Source organism: Mytilus galloprovincialis, chromosome 4 (genome assembly GCF_965363235.1).
Source record: "Mytilus galloprovincialis chromosome 4, xbMytGall1.hap1.1, whole genome shotgun sequence".
Classification (NCBI taxonomy): Eukaryota; Metazoa; Mollusca; class Bivalvia; order Mytilida; family Mytilidae; genus Mytilus; species Mytilus galloprovincialis.
The window spans coordinates 16647375-16664853 of record NC_134841.1 but is presented as its reverse complement, the minus strand read 5'-3'; the positions used below and the strand labels follow the sequence as shown (position 1 = coordinate 16664853).

At 30.6% G+C, this 17479-nt stretch overlaps 1 protein-coding gene across 1 annotated transcript; it reads left to right on the top strand.

Annotated features, from left to right (window-relative positions):
* The first annotated feature begins 6361 nt into the window (after positions 1-6361).
* LOC143071492 (glycine N-acyltransferase-like protein 3) lies at positions 6362-15868 on the top strand. The gene is made up of 5 exons (XM_076245820.1): positions 6362-6518; positions 11027-11140; positions 13534-13648; positions 14548-14671; positions 15067-15868. The coding sequence occupies exons 1-5, from the start codon at positions 6438-6440 to the stop codon at positions 15584-15586; spliced, it is 954 nt and encodes a 317-aa protein (XP_076101935.1). The 5' UTR covers positions 6362-6437; the 3' UTR covers positions 15587-15868.
* The last annotated feature ends 1611 nt before the right edge of the window (positions 15869-17479 follow it).

The window sequence follows — 17479 nt, the reverse complement described above, 5'->3', positions numbered from 1 at the left end:
TATCACTACCATTGTTACTTTTCATATATATATTGGGCATGTCCTTGCAGACAAAAATCCGCTAAAATGTTATTATAAGCTTATGTAGGCATGAAAGGGTAAATGTATGTGAATGAATTAGCTTGAACATGAAATATCAAACACAAAATTCTGTAAACGTTTAGAAGAAGGAATATATTGTCATATTAGTATCTCCTTTTTGGTAAAAAAAAAAAAAAAAAAGTCTGTGCCAATATACGAAATACTTTATTGCTTTTTGATAACATTCTTTCACTAAATTTTTTAAATTTCGAATTTTTAAACGTGATTCTAATACAATTAGTTATTACTCTCATTGTTATTCATCTAGTCTCTATTGTGCTATATAAATATTTATTGTACTACTACTATATATTTATTGTTGATTATTAGATGCTAGCATGTACCTGTTAAAAAAAACCATACACACTACTATATATATATATATATATACACATCCCAATACTGCACTCCAAAGAGAAAATAGCCCACCGGCAAAATGCATAGCAACGATTCTTTACTTTAGGAGACATATACCCATAGCATTTGCCAAGGATTATTAAACACTTGTCTTTAGAAGATGTAATGGTTATACCCCCGTTTATAGCGGAAATTTTAGTCCATGTCCTGTCCTTTTAAAAGAGGCCTCTATCCTCGTTGTTGGGAACTATAGTTTGTTTATATTTCCATTTTGTCTTGGTATCGCAAAGGCTTCTTTTTGTGTGATATCTTAATTTTTCCAATCGTCCATTGTCTTGCCTGGTCTCACTATTCAGTTAGCATCTTCAAAGTTTGATTATATTGGTATTCGAGTAATTTACAGTTGCCACAAAGACAGATGTTTTGTTATTTTTTAGGCTACATGTAACTAGGCCGATTTAATCTGCTTTGAGTTTTGCATGGTGGGTTTTCAGTATTTTTTGATGAGAGAAATACTGACACTTTTAACGTAAACAGTAAGACTTAAAATCTTTGAAGAATGATTTTAAGAATGTAAATTTACAGAAACACGTTTGCTGATAATATTAGATATGCAATGATAAAAGTAATGTCAGTCAATGTAACGGATTTTTACTTTGTTGATTCATATCTAAATATAGCAGGTTATTCCGATACCATGCTGTACATGTCAAAAGTGCCTTTATCAAAAGGTTGTACCGATACCATGCTGTACATGTCAAAAGTGCCTTTATCAAAAGGTTGTACCGATAACATGCTGTACATGTCAAAAGTAACGTTATTAAAAAAAAACAACATTTAAACATCGTGAAAACATTGGTTCAGATTTGGCAAATATTCTCAAATTGTGTACTTTAATTAATTAATTCATATCCCACTGAAAAATTATTATCTTTTGTAAATGTATCATATATTTTCCCAAATTGCTTTTATCCAAGACTATTTTAATGATAAACTTGAATTGTTATTTAATATTTTATATCATATAGATACGTAAATGAAATATCAATATCACTATAATGAAATAGAAAGACGTGAATTGACATGATAGAACTACATAGGTGATACATATACATGGTCACTAGGACTTGACATGATAGAACTACATAGGTGATACATATACATGGTCACTAGGACTTGACATGATAGAACTACATAGGTGATACATATACATGGTCACTAGTACTAGACATGATAGAACTACATAGGTGATACATATACAGGTAAAATGGAGGGGGTCGTCTCAAATACAGAAACGGTCTGCTAATCACTATACGTATATAAATTCGATTTGGCTGTTATACATTTATATAGCTACAGAAGATATACCAAACAAACAAATTAAATAGATATATTTCTCTGTCATATCATAAACTTATTGTATGTATTTACACGTTATTTCACGTTGAATTGATTAAAAAAAATACTGAAATCATTCCGCATCCTGATCATCTTTTTCATCAAGTTTAAGATTATGCTGCATGCCAATAACGATAAAATTTGTATCTGAAAATTTATTAGAACTTATGAAAAATAATTACATGACTGTCGTCCGTCCGTTACACTCTTGTATACACGGTCGTGTTGGTGTTTTCCAACCGATCTCAACTTTACACGATATAAAAAGTTCAATAATTGGGGGGGGGGGGATATTGTTTTGAAAGGTCAAAGGAAAACCAATTTTTATCAACGAGGGACTACGCCGCTTCATTGTCAAGGCTGATATATTTCCTTGATAAATTGGGGAAAAGGGGGGGGGTACTGTTATTGACTTCTCTCTTTCTGATGTAAAATCATATAAGCATTATATACATACCTGCGTTTGGAATTTATATTTCAACACGTTATTTACTGAAGAGTTTGTTGTCTTTGGACAGTGCTAAGCAGGGATTTGGACTCAAATGACTTAGGTTATCCTTCGTCTAGTTATATGGACGTCCTCACGAACTGATGGACCGATATAATTTTACGTGTCCAGAAAAACAAAATACGTTGTAACTTTATCGTTTCTAGTCATTCCCCAGTTCTTTTAACTGACCACTGGGTTTCTTACAAGAAGCGGGAAATTTCTTAGTAGTGAAGTTTAATTGGGTTCGTGTTGATCAAATATCGTTGATTTTATATGTTACACTGTCATTACTATATTTTATATTGTTGTCAAGGGGTCAGAAATTGTTTCTCTATTTCTCTTTGGCTTGACATAGCTTTGGTTTTGTAATCGTTTCTATTTTTTCGTTTTTTCTACTTTTTTCTATAAATAGCCGAATCTTCTGGAGTTTCGTACACAACAACGTTAAACGATAATATATACTACTTCATAACGTGTGACCTCACGTGTGTGGTAAAATTTGTTGATTGATGCACGTGGCTATTCTAGTAAATGAATTAATCTACAAAGCGATAGCACTTTCCATTTTCATCAGCTAAGAGACGACTAGCCCTTTTTGAAAGGCAATATACTTGTTGTCAATATAAAATCAATAGTGATCGAAACTATTATTTTCAATTTTTATTTTTTAGATGACCCCTCACATCTTACCTGTCGTAGTCGTGTTCAACTGTAGGTGTAGACAATTGTTGAAAAGGTCTAGTACTGGGTAGTAAAAAAATAATCCCCTCCCCCTAAAACACAAAATAAGATTTATATATGTATATATAGAAATGCATCTGAATATAGATAAAATAGATAAAATCGATTAAGTGCTGCTTTGAAGGGAAATGTACTGTGACTTTTAAATTTACTCTACAAGTAAAAAGAAATAAAAATGCATTTGGGCGGTTTTCTGCTCTTTGGTCGGTTTGTTGTCTCTTTGACACATTCTACGTGTCCATTTTCAATTATATTCCTCTTATAAACATACTTCGATACAACACCAGATTATTGTTACTTCAAATTAGATGTGATAGAATAGTGTCTGTGTTTTCAACTGAAATTACTGGACGATAGGGTAAATAAAGAGACCAAAACTGAGAATAATTAAGGTTAAAAGTGATGCTATCGAAATCAAGTAGTTCATTATCACTGCACTTTTGTTTTGGTTTTATAATGAATCCACCGAACATGCTTTTATCTAAATATTTGTAAGAAGATGCATTTTTCGGAAAAGGTAAGGCTTGTTTCTTTTGTTTTTATTTCAAAGCAGGGTCAATTTTAGACAATATGTTCAAATCTTGGATACTGAATGAATCTCTGGCCTCTGTTAATCTTGTATGATTTTTAATTTTAGTTATCGTGTATATTTCGGAGTTTAGTATGACGTCCATTATCACTGAACTAGTATAAATTTTTGTTTATGGACCAACTGAAGCACTCCTCCGAGTGCTGGAGTTTCTCGCTGTATTGAAGACCCATTGATGACCTTCGGCTGTTGTCTGCTTTTTGGTCGGGTTTTTGTCTCTTTGACACATTCCCCATTTCCATTCTCAATATTATTATGATTTTTTGGGGTGCGGGTTTTTTTTTAAAAGGATACTGTATTTTTGTCACATTTCCTCAGCGTAAAATGTGTAATTTGCATATTCAAATAAATATATTGAATGAATGTCTCAAATGACTTTTGACTACAATAACTTTAATTTATATTTCCTCAACGTAAAAATGTGTAATATGCATATTTAAATAAATAAATTGAATGAATATCTCAAATGACTTTTGACTACAATAAATCTTATTCGTCTTATCCAGGGGTGACTAGGTTAGAGAAATATGATTACCTGCATTAAGCCTTAAACTTATACAGTCATGCAAGGGATGTGTGTTTACTTTCAGTCGAGTATAATAAGGGCGTTAAATTCAATGTCCTTGTTAGGAGAATGCGTTGTTCACTGTTTGCTCACGAACACTTGTAATGACCAAGGTAACCTTTTGTTTATGAAAACTTCTACCCGAACCAACATATCCTTATTTCAATGACATTCCAAATTTCCTTACATTTCACCCTGTAGATTGTTGAAATATTCGCTGCTGGACGTTTAAGGTGGTATGAGTGTTTTCCTCCATCTTTGATTGAAAAAAAACAGAGAATCAAAGGTCCAGATTTTCTATTAAGTTAGCAAAATTTGATGCAGGAATGCAGATATTTAATGTGAATTTTCATTCAAAAGAACCAATTTATGAGAATATAACTTTTACATATTAATATTTTTGCAAATGTTGGTTATTTTTTTTTTTTTGTTTTTTTTTTTTTGTTTTTTTTTTTTGTTTTTTTAAATTGGCATTTTAAGGGGAAATAACTCTAAAACAGTGCATTTTCTGAAGGATTCTACATGGAATTTTCCTATTTTGTATTTTAGCCGGAAAAAACGTACGGTGACCCTATTTTTTCTTTTGATATTCTCAAAGCATTGTCTGAAAGCTATCTTTTCCTGAAGTATTTAACAATTCTATCATTTTGTTTAGTTTCTAATCACAAAATGGTGTTTTTTTCCTGTATAATCCATACAAAATGTGTCATTTTGTCACGTCCTGTAGCTTGAGAAAATGCGCGGTGACCTATCATTTTTATTATTTTTTTCAACATAACATTGATTCAATAGATACTACGTTTTGGCAAAGTATGAACAAATTCTATCATCTTTATTTTAGACTCCCATACCACCTTAACGAACGGCAATCAATCAAGCTATTTGATTAATAAATTAATAATCAATGATGCGACGAGAAACGGGAAATTATACTTGAAATCTAGTTTCTTTTGATGATGATCTCAGTTCCCCACCTGAAAACCCTATTTTAAATTTGCGTTTAGGTTTACTTTTAAGTAAGCATGTATACTTTAAAAAGACCGATTGGATATGCAATGAATTTCCCTAAACGTTATAAAACATCATGTGCAATACAATGTTTATTTCGCGGATTGCATTGTCTGCACTTCCACAATTCCATGCATTTAAAGGCATTGTTTGGAACATTGATTCATTGATGTAAAGTACATCCTTTTCCTTTACGTATATACCTATTGTTCGTGATAACAATAGCCAAGGACACTTTCCCATATTTGTGTTGTTCTCACAAGGTCTAAATAGGAAAGTAAATGGAACACAGTAATTTGGAATAGTGAACAGGCTTTTTTTTATAGAGGTATATTTAAACTACATTTCAAAATTTTTAAACAGATATTCATATAATCAAAATATTCTTTAGGGAAATGCTTGATTGCATTTGAATACAAAACTTGTTCAATATTGCACATGTTATACATGTTATGTAAACGTTTGCCTCGAATGATCTTGAACTATAATTGAATTGCTGTCCTTTCATTCGAATTTTGTTTTTGTCTGGAAGTTCCTTTTAAACGTTTGCGAAATTTGATAAAATCTTGTAATTTATAAGTATTCATAATTTAGGACATAATATTATTTTCTTCTAACAGTACAAATCAGGCTGTTACACTATAATAATCATTAATTATAGTATGGAAATTATTGCCCTGAAATTGGCCCTGATTTGAACTTTAAAAAAATAGAAATTAGCCCCTAGATTTTTTCCGAAAAAAAGCATCTCCTTATACAAATATTATAAAAAAAGGTAAATTAGCATGTTCAGTGATTCATCATCAAACAAACAAAAACAACAGTTCACGATATATATTTACATGTAAAACAAACTGTATACAATCATATGCAAAAATGATACCCTATACACAAATTGGGGGTACCTCGTTTATAAATTCAGAGTCATATCACAGGACTCGGAAAGGATAGTAAAAACAAAGTTATCTTGTTTAAACAGGGTCTATCAATGGGTCAAGTTTACGTTACAGTACAGTGACCGAATTGTTAAATCTGTCCACTAACAGAACATGGCAAGGACATGTGATCGTCTTAAAAAATACTACCTGGTCCATTGAAGATCAAATATTGGTCACGTGAAAACAGGTAAAAATATATACAAATACATTTGTATACCTTTACGTCAGGTATAATCGACATACTATACATGTGTATTGCATGAAGGAATTATGATTTATCAAATATTAAATGAAAATGAAGTTGTGGAATTAGAAAAAGAACTGAGGAAAACTTTACCAGGTACGGCAAAGGTAAACTATCGATATTATACAGAAGTTTAAAAGTTTATTTTTTTCTCTTATATGTTTGATTCCTTCACTTGGTTTAGTTTAAAGATATGCACTGCGGCGCCTTATATAGAAATATCAACAAACATTTCCGACTTATTATACCAACATATATAATATTTTTTTTAAGATTAATTTAATTTGTAATACTAACTAGTTATATATATATATATATATGAAGATGTGGTATGAGTGCCAATGTTATGCATGTTAATATTTAAAACAAAATCCGTTAATTCTTCCATTTAACTGCTACCATTGATATATAACGCAACGTATTTTCCACCCCAATTCATTCATTAAATTATTATTTTGGTTTAACGAACCATCCAGCTGTATTTGGTTATTTTAAATAATTTTTTCAATATTTTTTTCAATATTTCTGATATTGGGGTGCACCAGTGGTAATACCTCTGGAGACGCAATCTAAAATCTAGGTTAGAACTTGGTGTTGAGAAATTCGTAATTTATACCTGGAGGCTGGGCTTTTTATTTTGATAAGCAAAAGGGGGCGACAGTTTGTACGGGTGTAAAACTGTTTTAAATTACACCTTTTTATGCCTATATCAAGTCAGGATATTTAGACCATGTATTTTCTTCCTGGTCGTTTTTTTTTTGTAGTTCTATGTTATGGGCTGAGTCAGGTGGTTTGTATGGTCAATAATAGTACTGTCAATTTCTATTCTACTTTTTTTTTATGTAATATTCGATAATAAGAAAATTTGTAATATGACAAAAAAATATGTATTAAAGTTGACCTGGAGAAATATGTACATAGCTTGCAGACGTTATGTTACACATGTAACTGGTTTTAACCTACAAACAGCCTTCAAGATTATAATTGATGTGACTTATTAGGTTTTAAAAATTTAATAATTTAAATAGTAACATTATGCAACAATCATAAATGAAAGTCACCGTCTTAACGGAGAAGGTCATTTAAAGAAATAAAGAATAATAGTTAGAGCAAGGCTTTCTTTTTGACGGTATAGTATAGGATTCTGAATATTTTGTTTTGTCCTTTAAATTTTGGTTCGTTATTTGGAAAAGAAGACAGGTTAAAAGGTTCTTCTATTTTTTTATTCGATTGAATTAGAAATTCTTTTTTCAAATACGAAGAGAAATAATCGGTTTTAGAATTAAATAAAACAAAAAGTGTTAATACATTTGTATATGTGGGTATTAAAAAGACAAGAAAAAAAAACAAAAGACAAACCACACATGATGCCGAAACGACACATTTTACATTTTGCTCTCTATTATGGAAAACACCAGTTATTCAATAAAAAAAATAGTATATGCAGCCGGATGTTAACTTGGTTTAAATTCAAGGACAACTTTGAAATATTAAACGCATAGACTGCGTTTAACATTTTATTCGGTAGTAGTCGTTTTATGATTTTTATCGAATATATAGTGTGATGGTTGGGCTCTGTAAGGGCTATTTGGTTATCTGTGAATAGTGAACGTTGCGAACAATATAAGCCAAAACAGCAATGTTTAAAAATCTCATTACATAAATATGTAATATCAAACACACGAAAAGGAGTCACCATCAGAATTCACTGCTACTTTTAGCCATCGGGATTAAACATAAAATAATGTTCTACTTTTGGCTCTGCGCATTGCAATAGTCGGTTCTATAACATAGCATTTATTTTGCCAAGCACGACTGTTTGTGAAGTGAAGTCTTAAAATTAACCATTCAAGTTCAAGTTCAGAATTCTTTTTTGTAATCTATTGGACACATAAAGTGTTACAAATAGAATTCAATACATATATTCATACTGTGCAATACAGTTTTCGCGGGCTATAAATAAAGATTTTGAAGTATTTTTGCAAGTTCTGAGACATCAGTGTAAAACCCTTTTCAACAGAAAATCAATATTTGAGTACTAAGGATTCCACATAACGGGGGTGAATATTTCAATATCTGTTTGTTTTAGGTCAGGTTTATCTACAGTGATCTCGATTCTGGATTAATTTACTTTATGACTTGTGTTCGAAAAGTAGGACGATTTTCACAATGGTAAATTATGTTATCAATGTGCTTCAAGATGAATTACAATTGTAATAAATTTGAAAAATTAAAGAAATAAAGTTTGTGGTACATGTAATTATTTGCAGATTTTTACCTATTGGTCATCAAGATCACATTTTCCTTTTCACATTCAAAATTCAGGTTAAGAATTTTGTGTTGTTGGTTATAAAATAAATCACTGTGAATAATTATTATTTATTATTACATAGCTTTTATATAGCGCCTATCTAATAACATAATACTCTAAGCGCTTAACATATAAAATTGAAGGAAAATATATATCACAATGCATACAATAATAGCAATTATATATATATATATATATGAACATAAGAATAAAACAGAAATTAAATAGAATAATGATGTAAATTAAGAGCATTTAAAGGGGAAATATATATCACAATGAATACCATAAAAACATATTAAATATAACAGTCAATCAAAAATTAAATAAAATAATGATGAAAATTATAAATAATTACATTCCCTGCGTTATATACACAAGTAAAATCTATAAAAATTTGCATTAAAGGATTTATTCACTTGGCTAAGAGAAAATATAAGGTAAAAATAATAAGGGTTACATAGAACCAATGCAAATCAACTGGCGAAATATATAATACATGTACAACATTTTTCTTCTGTAATATACGAGACAGCAGAAGACCGATGTTCGTAAATCCATTAAAGGAAATACAGCTACAAGCAACAGAATCAAAATATGTAAAGGAATCAAAATATGAATTTTAAACGAAATGAGACCAGTTGCACATCGACAGGATATTTTTGTCCATCTGATGAGTTAATCCTGTTCAACTGATATTTATAGTTCGTTCTTATGTTGTACTGTTATACCACTGTCCCATGTTAGGGGAGGGTTGGGATCCCGCTAACATGTTTAACCCTGTCCCAAGTCTGGAGTCTGTTAGGATCGTTAATATGAGCCGGACAATTGATAAATGTGTAAGAACTAATAGAGACACAAATCAAAGAAACATTCAACATTTTTTAGTTTGTTAATTTGAGAACAAAACTTGTGGCTTTTTGGCCGTGTTTTTTTGTCCTTTAAATTTGCTTTTTGCCTTACGGTAAATGCGACAGTGTCTGTTTGCGATTTCAGCCGTTCTAACTTATAACCCAGATAAGTCGGATGTATCATCAAGGGTCCATGCATATTGCAATAGGATAAAACATCTGTTAATGAAAAAGTTTGGCAATGAATTCAATATCAATCGATTCTAATACATGCACTTGTGCAGACATATAAAGTGTTACAGTATTTCAATAGCGTGTTACGTCATCGGTAGATAAGAGGATTTCCGTATTTGTATTCCTGTGATGACATAATTAATGTTTACATACACCAGGTAAATCTAACTGGTGCAATTTATAAATTTAGTTTCTATATTTGCATGGATCAATTTGTTACACAAGTATATCAACAGTCTTTTTACTGCCAAATGTGTCAAGATACAGTTTCAATATTTGATTTGGAAGCCCAGAATATATATATATGTTAAAACAATATTTACACCATACATATTACAGCCATTCAAACTTGTAAATAAACAGAACTAAAATACGAAATTAAATATTTCATCGACGTATATAGATCGTCATTGGTTCACTGTGTGTACCTAAATCGTTAATGCTTAACAATATAAAGTGTTCTACAAATATAATCATTTTTGTTTCTTCTATGTAAAATACTTCATAGTGCTTTAAGAAGGTCAAGTTTGCGTCCGATTTTTGAAAGGGAAAATTGTCAAGAAATAGAGATTCGAGTTCCATTGTCTTTTCGGGTATAGCGTGTTTTTTTGAAAGTGCATGATGCGGTCATAAATGAATATTGTTTAGAGTCAATCTAGCGAAAGATATTTTTTTGTTTTCCTATTTATAATTGAATTGCTTTGTATCGCGAATAACGGAAGACACTTGTCAATTTTCAATCAATGCATTGCTCACTATGTGTTTGGACGAATACACAAATTTTGTTATAATCTGAAGCCGTACATGTTTCAAAATTTCTCATTGAAAAGCAAAGAAATCCTTTATTTAAACGACATGATTATCCTGCTACTGCTACAATTTGAAACCAGAATCTATTCCATATATACGATATTCATAAAAAAATAAGTTATTCCTAGTCTGATTTTCAGTTTGATACACTGCTGTCCCAGACCAGGGGAGGGTTTAGCAAAAACATGTTTAACATGACCACTGATCAGAGCCGGTAGTTATTATGCACAAAAAAAAAAAAAGAAATATACATTTATAAACATAATGTTTGTGAATCGGATCCCTAAACAAATGAACGAAAAAAGAAACAATTATAGGTCGAAATAACTATGTACTTACAATATCCACATTTGAAAATTTCTAGCATGTTTGAAAAATGTTTTCATATCTTTCCATTTTCTTTTTTTTTCAGATTTATTACGTCATAAGAAGTTTTGTAAATGGTAATTTGCAAGGTTATGAAGTACTGGTTGACAACTGGCCATCATGGTCATGTATAATACTTCGTCCACATTCAGAAAAACAGGTACTCACTATATCCTTACAATGCAATGTCGAAACACTGTTATCATTGTTTCAGAGAACATTTGAATTTATATTTTGTAAAAAAAAAAGTCAATGTTCTGTAATAGCCTTAACTGTTTTCCCTTTCAAAGGAGTATTTCAAAAGTAATATAACGAAAAACAGTTATTCTTTGACTTTTCAGAAGTAATTTACATATCAGTGCAGAAGGTGTTAATGTAAAAGACACAATGTATGAATATTCTCGCACCTGGTTGAAAGGAAGGATGTTAGCCGTCTGTCGAGTGCTGGATGTATAAATACGCCGCCACGTTAGCCGTCTGTCGAGTGCTGGATGTATAAATACGCTGCCACGTTAGCCGTCTGTCGAGTGCTGGATGTATAAATACGCTTCCACATCCGGTCAGAATGGGGAAGATAAAACCGATTTCTTACACAGCTACTTTTGCATCGGTACTATTTCTGTACTAAAAATATGTAGTACAGTAAATTTACTTTTAATATTTAGTACTATTTCTTTACTTTAAAAGTATTGTAATATTTAGGTACTTGTATTTTACAGTACTTGATTTGTACTAAATATTTTGGTACAGAAATAATACAATATTCCATGTTTGAAAATCATAATTTTAAGAGATTTAAAATAGAAAAACTTTCAAAATGCTGAAAATGTAACGGTAGTAACCAAAAATCTGTAGTACCTAAATTTCAAGTACAAATTAAGAACTGTAAAATACAGGTACCTAAATATTACAATAATTTTAAAGTAACAAAATAGTACTGAATATTAAAAGTAAATTTCCAGTACTACAGTTTTTTAGTACAGAAATAGTACCTATGCAAAAGTAGCTGTGTACATGTATGGATTGTCTAACGCTATTTTAAAAACGTTAATGTACCATTGCAACAATTCTTTGAGGGGCCTGTATGTGGCTTGTTGTAAGGCAATTGTTTTATCCTGTCCACCATGCGCAAGATTCCCAGGCGTAGTTTATTTAATATATCATGATATATTGTTAATTTGTTCTCAGACACAGGGAAACAACAACCATTTAACGAATTGAATGCTGAGCTACCTCCATTGGGGATTGGAGGATAAAGAATGATGTATATTTGTGTTTAAAGATTTATGATGAATACAATAAGTGAATTTTAGGGCTGACTAAAGGTCAGTATATGCACTGACTGAACTTGAAAAATAACTTAATAGAAGGCAAATACATGTTGCTGCCACCAACCTTATAGAGACAGGGGAAGTAGCAATGTTCTTCTGTTTGTTTCATCCTCCCATTAGTTAATCATTCGTCATTATTTCAATGTCAATACAACTTAACGTTTATATATATATTGTACCATATATCTTTAAAACGTGATCCACACAATACAAACTGATATTATTCAATGGATTTAGGTCACATTGATTAAAGGACAAGGACTTTGTGTCCTATAAATTCACAAATGTAAACACATTTAAAAATGATTTGTTATTCGATACCGAAACCAATATACACATGTAGATAGATATACGTAATTTAGTTGAGTTCAAATAATGTTATAAATAGACCCGTGTAACCAAAGAAGGAAAAGACTACTACGTTTTTTTCTTTTCAAAAAGGTGATATAGAATAAGAAAATGTGATTAGATTGCCAATGATAAAATTTGAACCAGACAACAACATGTAAATAACCATTGACATACAACCCTCAACAATGAGCAAAACATACTTTATTAGTGGTTTTTGATTTTCTCTTTTTTCCAGGGAAAATTTTAATCAAATAATAATTTGGTCAATTAATTTTGTCAATAAAATTTTTAAAGAGAGATGATATATCTGCTAATTGAATAACTTCCCAATAAGGATATATAAAAAAAAAAATATACGAGAAATCAAATATTTTACATCTATCCCATATCATACCACAAGGTAACCTTCTCAATGTAAACCAAATGAAAAAAAAATGAGACAACGAGCGGCTTTAATTACAGTTATACAACTAAACATGGCCATCAGAGTCAATCTTCTGTTCTGGCTGGTCATATAACATTTTCTCCGCCTCTTTGAAACTACATGGCTTAATGTTCAAAATTTTATTGATGAGTGTGAATTCTTCTCTACATATGTTCCTCATGCAATGGTGACCAAGGGGCAAAAATCGAGGCATTGACGACACTAAGTTCCCATTGAAATCCTTCAAAATAAATTGAGATGCCATTTTGGATAAATGTTATGAATGTTTTATTACCCCTTGAATAGCTTTCAGACAACAAAAGGATAATCGTTTAATCTTTGATTGCACCAAGAACACCCATCTGTGGAAGTGTGGATATTTAACTTAAAGAAACAAAATTGTAATTAAAAAATATGTTTACGTTACATGATTTCTCATCTTTTCAGGTACCTAGATATTTTAGTCATACTTATATGTGTCATTCTAAAAGTGTAACAGCGTTAAAATACTTTATACAGAGACCAGGAGTAATTAACTGGGAGGAACCCGTTACTTTCACAGGTATGGTTTTCACTATGATAAACTAGTCACAATATAAGCTAACTTGTATGTTATTAATAAACTATCTATCTATCTATTCTATTTTATTATCTGAGAGGAACCTGTCAAATATGCAGGTACAATGTATGCTATTAACTGAGGGGTAGCCATCACTTTAAACATGAACGTGTCATAATTGAGAGGAGACATAAAATGTTTTTGATTTAAAATGTCAGAAAGTTCTAAATTTAATTAGATACCGTAGTGCTATGTTTCTTAATATTTCAGACACAAAAGGTGCCATCACTATTTAATGCCAACTCAAGTAAATTTCAATGTTAACTTCTGTTTGTCATAAACATTATTTTTAAAGATTTAAGAATTTCAAACGTCAAGTGGACTATATTACATGAGCAAAATGGGGAAGACGCAACAACAAAAATAGTATAGATTTCGTTTACACATAAGTGTTTTAAAGAAAGGCTTTCTTACTACTGGATATTATAACGACATTGACTTTCTGGAAAACCTTTGCACGTCTTTCTTATTGGTATTTTTTTTGTAATGTTTGTAAGTACAAATTTCTTGTCGTGACTTAATGTGTGTTTATTGGCAGAACAGGAGGCCATATAATAAATAAATAACCACTCATTGTAAAAAAGTAGGCAACTGATATCAAAAGGACCCAAACCGTCTTTTATCAACTGAAAGTTCCTACAGTTAACCTAAGTGTCAAATAACTTCAGAATCTTTTACATAATTCTCACTTCTGTAATTATTCATCTTATTAGTTTACCTTGACTTGTAAGTTTTGATTGTCCCCCTGGTTTATCGGAACCGCATCTGTTTGGCCAAATATTTGCCACTGGACGTCAATTTAAAAGAACCAAACATTATGTTGTTATTTACAAATATTACAGGTTTACCAAATGATATTATACCAGTCATCACAGAACTGAGTCGAAAACATGGCGCCACTGTTACATCAAAGGAATCCAGATTTATGTACTGTTGGACCAAACCAGAACCCCCTCCTCTACCTCAGTAAGATATTTCTTAAACTTAGATTTGATTTAATATTTACCATGCCGTTTTGTACTGAGTGTCCAAATTATTCGTTGATTTTTTTTTTATATAATATACATATATATTTTTGTAAAATTTTGCATAGAAAAACTTCTTTACTAAGAAAAGAATATCTCAGAATAGCTTCTTTTTCAATAGATTTTGGTTTTGTCATGTCCTTATACATTTTTGGATGAAATTTCTAAATGTTTAAAATCAGTCAAAATTTCTGTTTCAAGCTTTCTTCAGTTGTTTATTAAATGGTCAAAACTTGATAATTATTTTTTTCTTCCTAAAATGATTAAATCTATGAGATTCTAAATATATACAAAAGAGTAAGCCACAATTTATTAATTCTTTTAATATAATTTTAGAATACCAGATGATATATGTCTAGGAACATTAGAACAAAAACACGTAGAAACAATGAAGACAGACTGGGAATCGACAAGTTACAGGGAAGATTTAGAGGGATATTTCTCTGGGGTTGTACAAAACTTTGACAGTAGTTGTGTAACTGATAAGAAAGGGAATCTCCTAGCCTATATATGTATGCAATATAATGGCGCTATGGCTATGTTGTATATAAGACCAGAATTCAGACAGTGTGGATATTTTAATATACTTCTTAGTGACCTAACTCGCAAACGTCTTGCAAAAACAGAAGTGGCGTATGCATTCATTCCAGTTCAAGATACGCAACTCATAAAATTAGCTCGGGAATTTGGATTTGAATGGGTGCCAGAAGGAAATATGACTTGGATTAGATATAATCCTCCAGCTCAACCAAATCGTCTTTCAAATGTAACTAAAACCGTAGAAGCCAAATCTAGCAACTTAGAGGATTGTTTAAATCATTTCAAAATCAACGCTATTCCCCTAACTACTTTGTGACAACAGGTCACAGAATCTTTGTAGGCAGTGTTAGTATGGATGCGGAGAATACTGCAAATCAAATCATTTTCATATCATAAAAAAGTAAACTCCTAGCTATGCATCTGCAGAAGAGTTTCCAGATTCATCATGCAACATATATTTATTTTAAAATTAAACGACTTGCTATAAGCTTACTAAACAAGCTCATCATTTTGGTTTTTATTTGTTATTGTTTATTGTTGTTATTTATTTCCATATCGTGTTCATTGTTACTTACAAATAAAGTAATCATAAGTTGTAGTAACTTTTATAAATTAAAATGATGGTGCATAAATGATCATGAGGGGCAAGTTGTACTTGTCAAAATGTTCGTGTGAATAGCTACCGGTATGTAGTACATACTATGTACAGCACATTTATTCGTAAAGATGATATGGGTGTATTATCTTTTTATCTATTCATTTGAAAAAAGACAGAAGTAGTATAGCTATGCACATTACATTTATTCGGAAAGATGATATGATGTACAGTATTAGTTTTTATTTTTTCATTTGAAAATGAAAGAATTGGATGATGAAAATTTACTGATTTATTATATATTTTCGTGTGGCAAAATGAGTCGTGTTAACTCTTGATATAAAATACCAATCTTGATTAAATATGATGCAATACAATTGGAAAGAAACATAACGGATGATCTCTAGCACAAACATTTCGTTTTCATTATTATTAAGGCCTCCTTATTTTATTTATAATATATAAACTTTGATAGTAATGTTTTTTAGACTATATACGTTGATGATTATACTAACATAAAGGTAAAAGGTAAAATGGAGTATTGAAATGTGATCTCTTTGGAAATTGTAAATGAATATACAAAACTATTTAATGGTAAATATGATGTGGAAATACCCTTCTTCATACTGGTTCAAAACACTGATTCGGATTTTAATTTACCGAGACAACTTTACAGCAGACACCAAACGATGTAGATGGTGGCATGTGTAAGTCACCGTACACGGCAAACTCATATTGCATAATAGAGGTTTCCCGATTTGCTACCGTACCAACCGTAGTACGGACTGGGAGCCGTCATTTATCTTTTGAAATTAATTCATATATGTCCTTTATGTCAATGTATTTTTTATGAATCATTATAAAAAGTATTTGGATGATTTTTAGCTACAACTTGGTATAATTTTTATGTAGATATGTTACCTATTCATAACAAACGATATTGTGTGTACTCGATTATGCTTTCAACAAACCGTTGCTAGTAACCGTTGCAACGAACGGTTTGTAATTAAGATTTATTTCCCCTGAAATTCCACAGGCAAAAAAAAGCTATATATATATATATATATATATATATATATAGCACATTAATAATTTATCTTATGTTTGACTGTTATATTAATGTAACAGTATAAATGAAAAAGTTAACATATTTTAGGGGTAGGTTTTAAGAAAAGATAACTAGAATAAGAGCTATTTTAACATTCAAAATTGACCCCATTCAAAATGTAAAATGTTAAAGGTAAATATAAAACCTGTTTCGGTATGGACTATACATTAAATAGAAAGTGCATGCAAGGTACTGTACAGTGAATAAATATAAACACGACGGAACAACTTTGATGAAGTAACTTTTTTTGATTTAATTATCAGGACGATTTCTTCCTATTTTGATATAATTTCAAATTGTAGGTTATTTTTGTTGTTCAAATTTATTATCTTTAATACCATTCTTATATTTTTCTGCAAGTTTCAAAAATCATCATTTAGACGTATGAGAAATTTTACCAAAAGTTAAAAGTACGAATAAAGTATCAAATAAAAATATTCAAAGAACACAAGTGTCAGTACAATTGTATTTTAGTCATGATAACAGTGGCGGATCCAGAAATTTTC

Coding starts and splice junctions, on each gene's coding strand:
- LOC143071492 (XM_076245820.1), top strand. CDS start 6,438: ATGATTTATCAAATATTAAATGAAAATGAAGTTGTGGAATTAGAAAAA. Junction 11,141..13,533: donor GTCCACATTCAGAAAAACAG/GTACTCACTATA, acceptor TCATCTTTTCAG/GTACCTAGATATTTTAGTCA. Junction 13,649..14,547: donor GGAACCCGTTACTTTCACAG/GTATGGTTTTCA, acceptor CAAATATTACAG/GTTTACCAAATGATATTATA.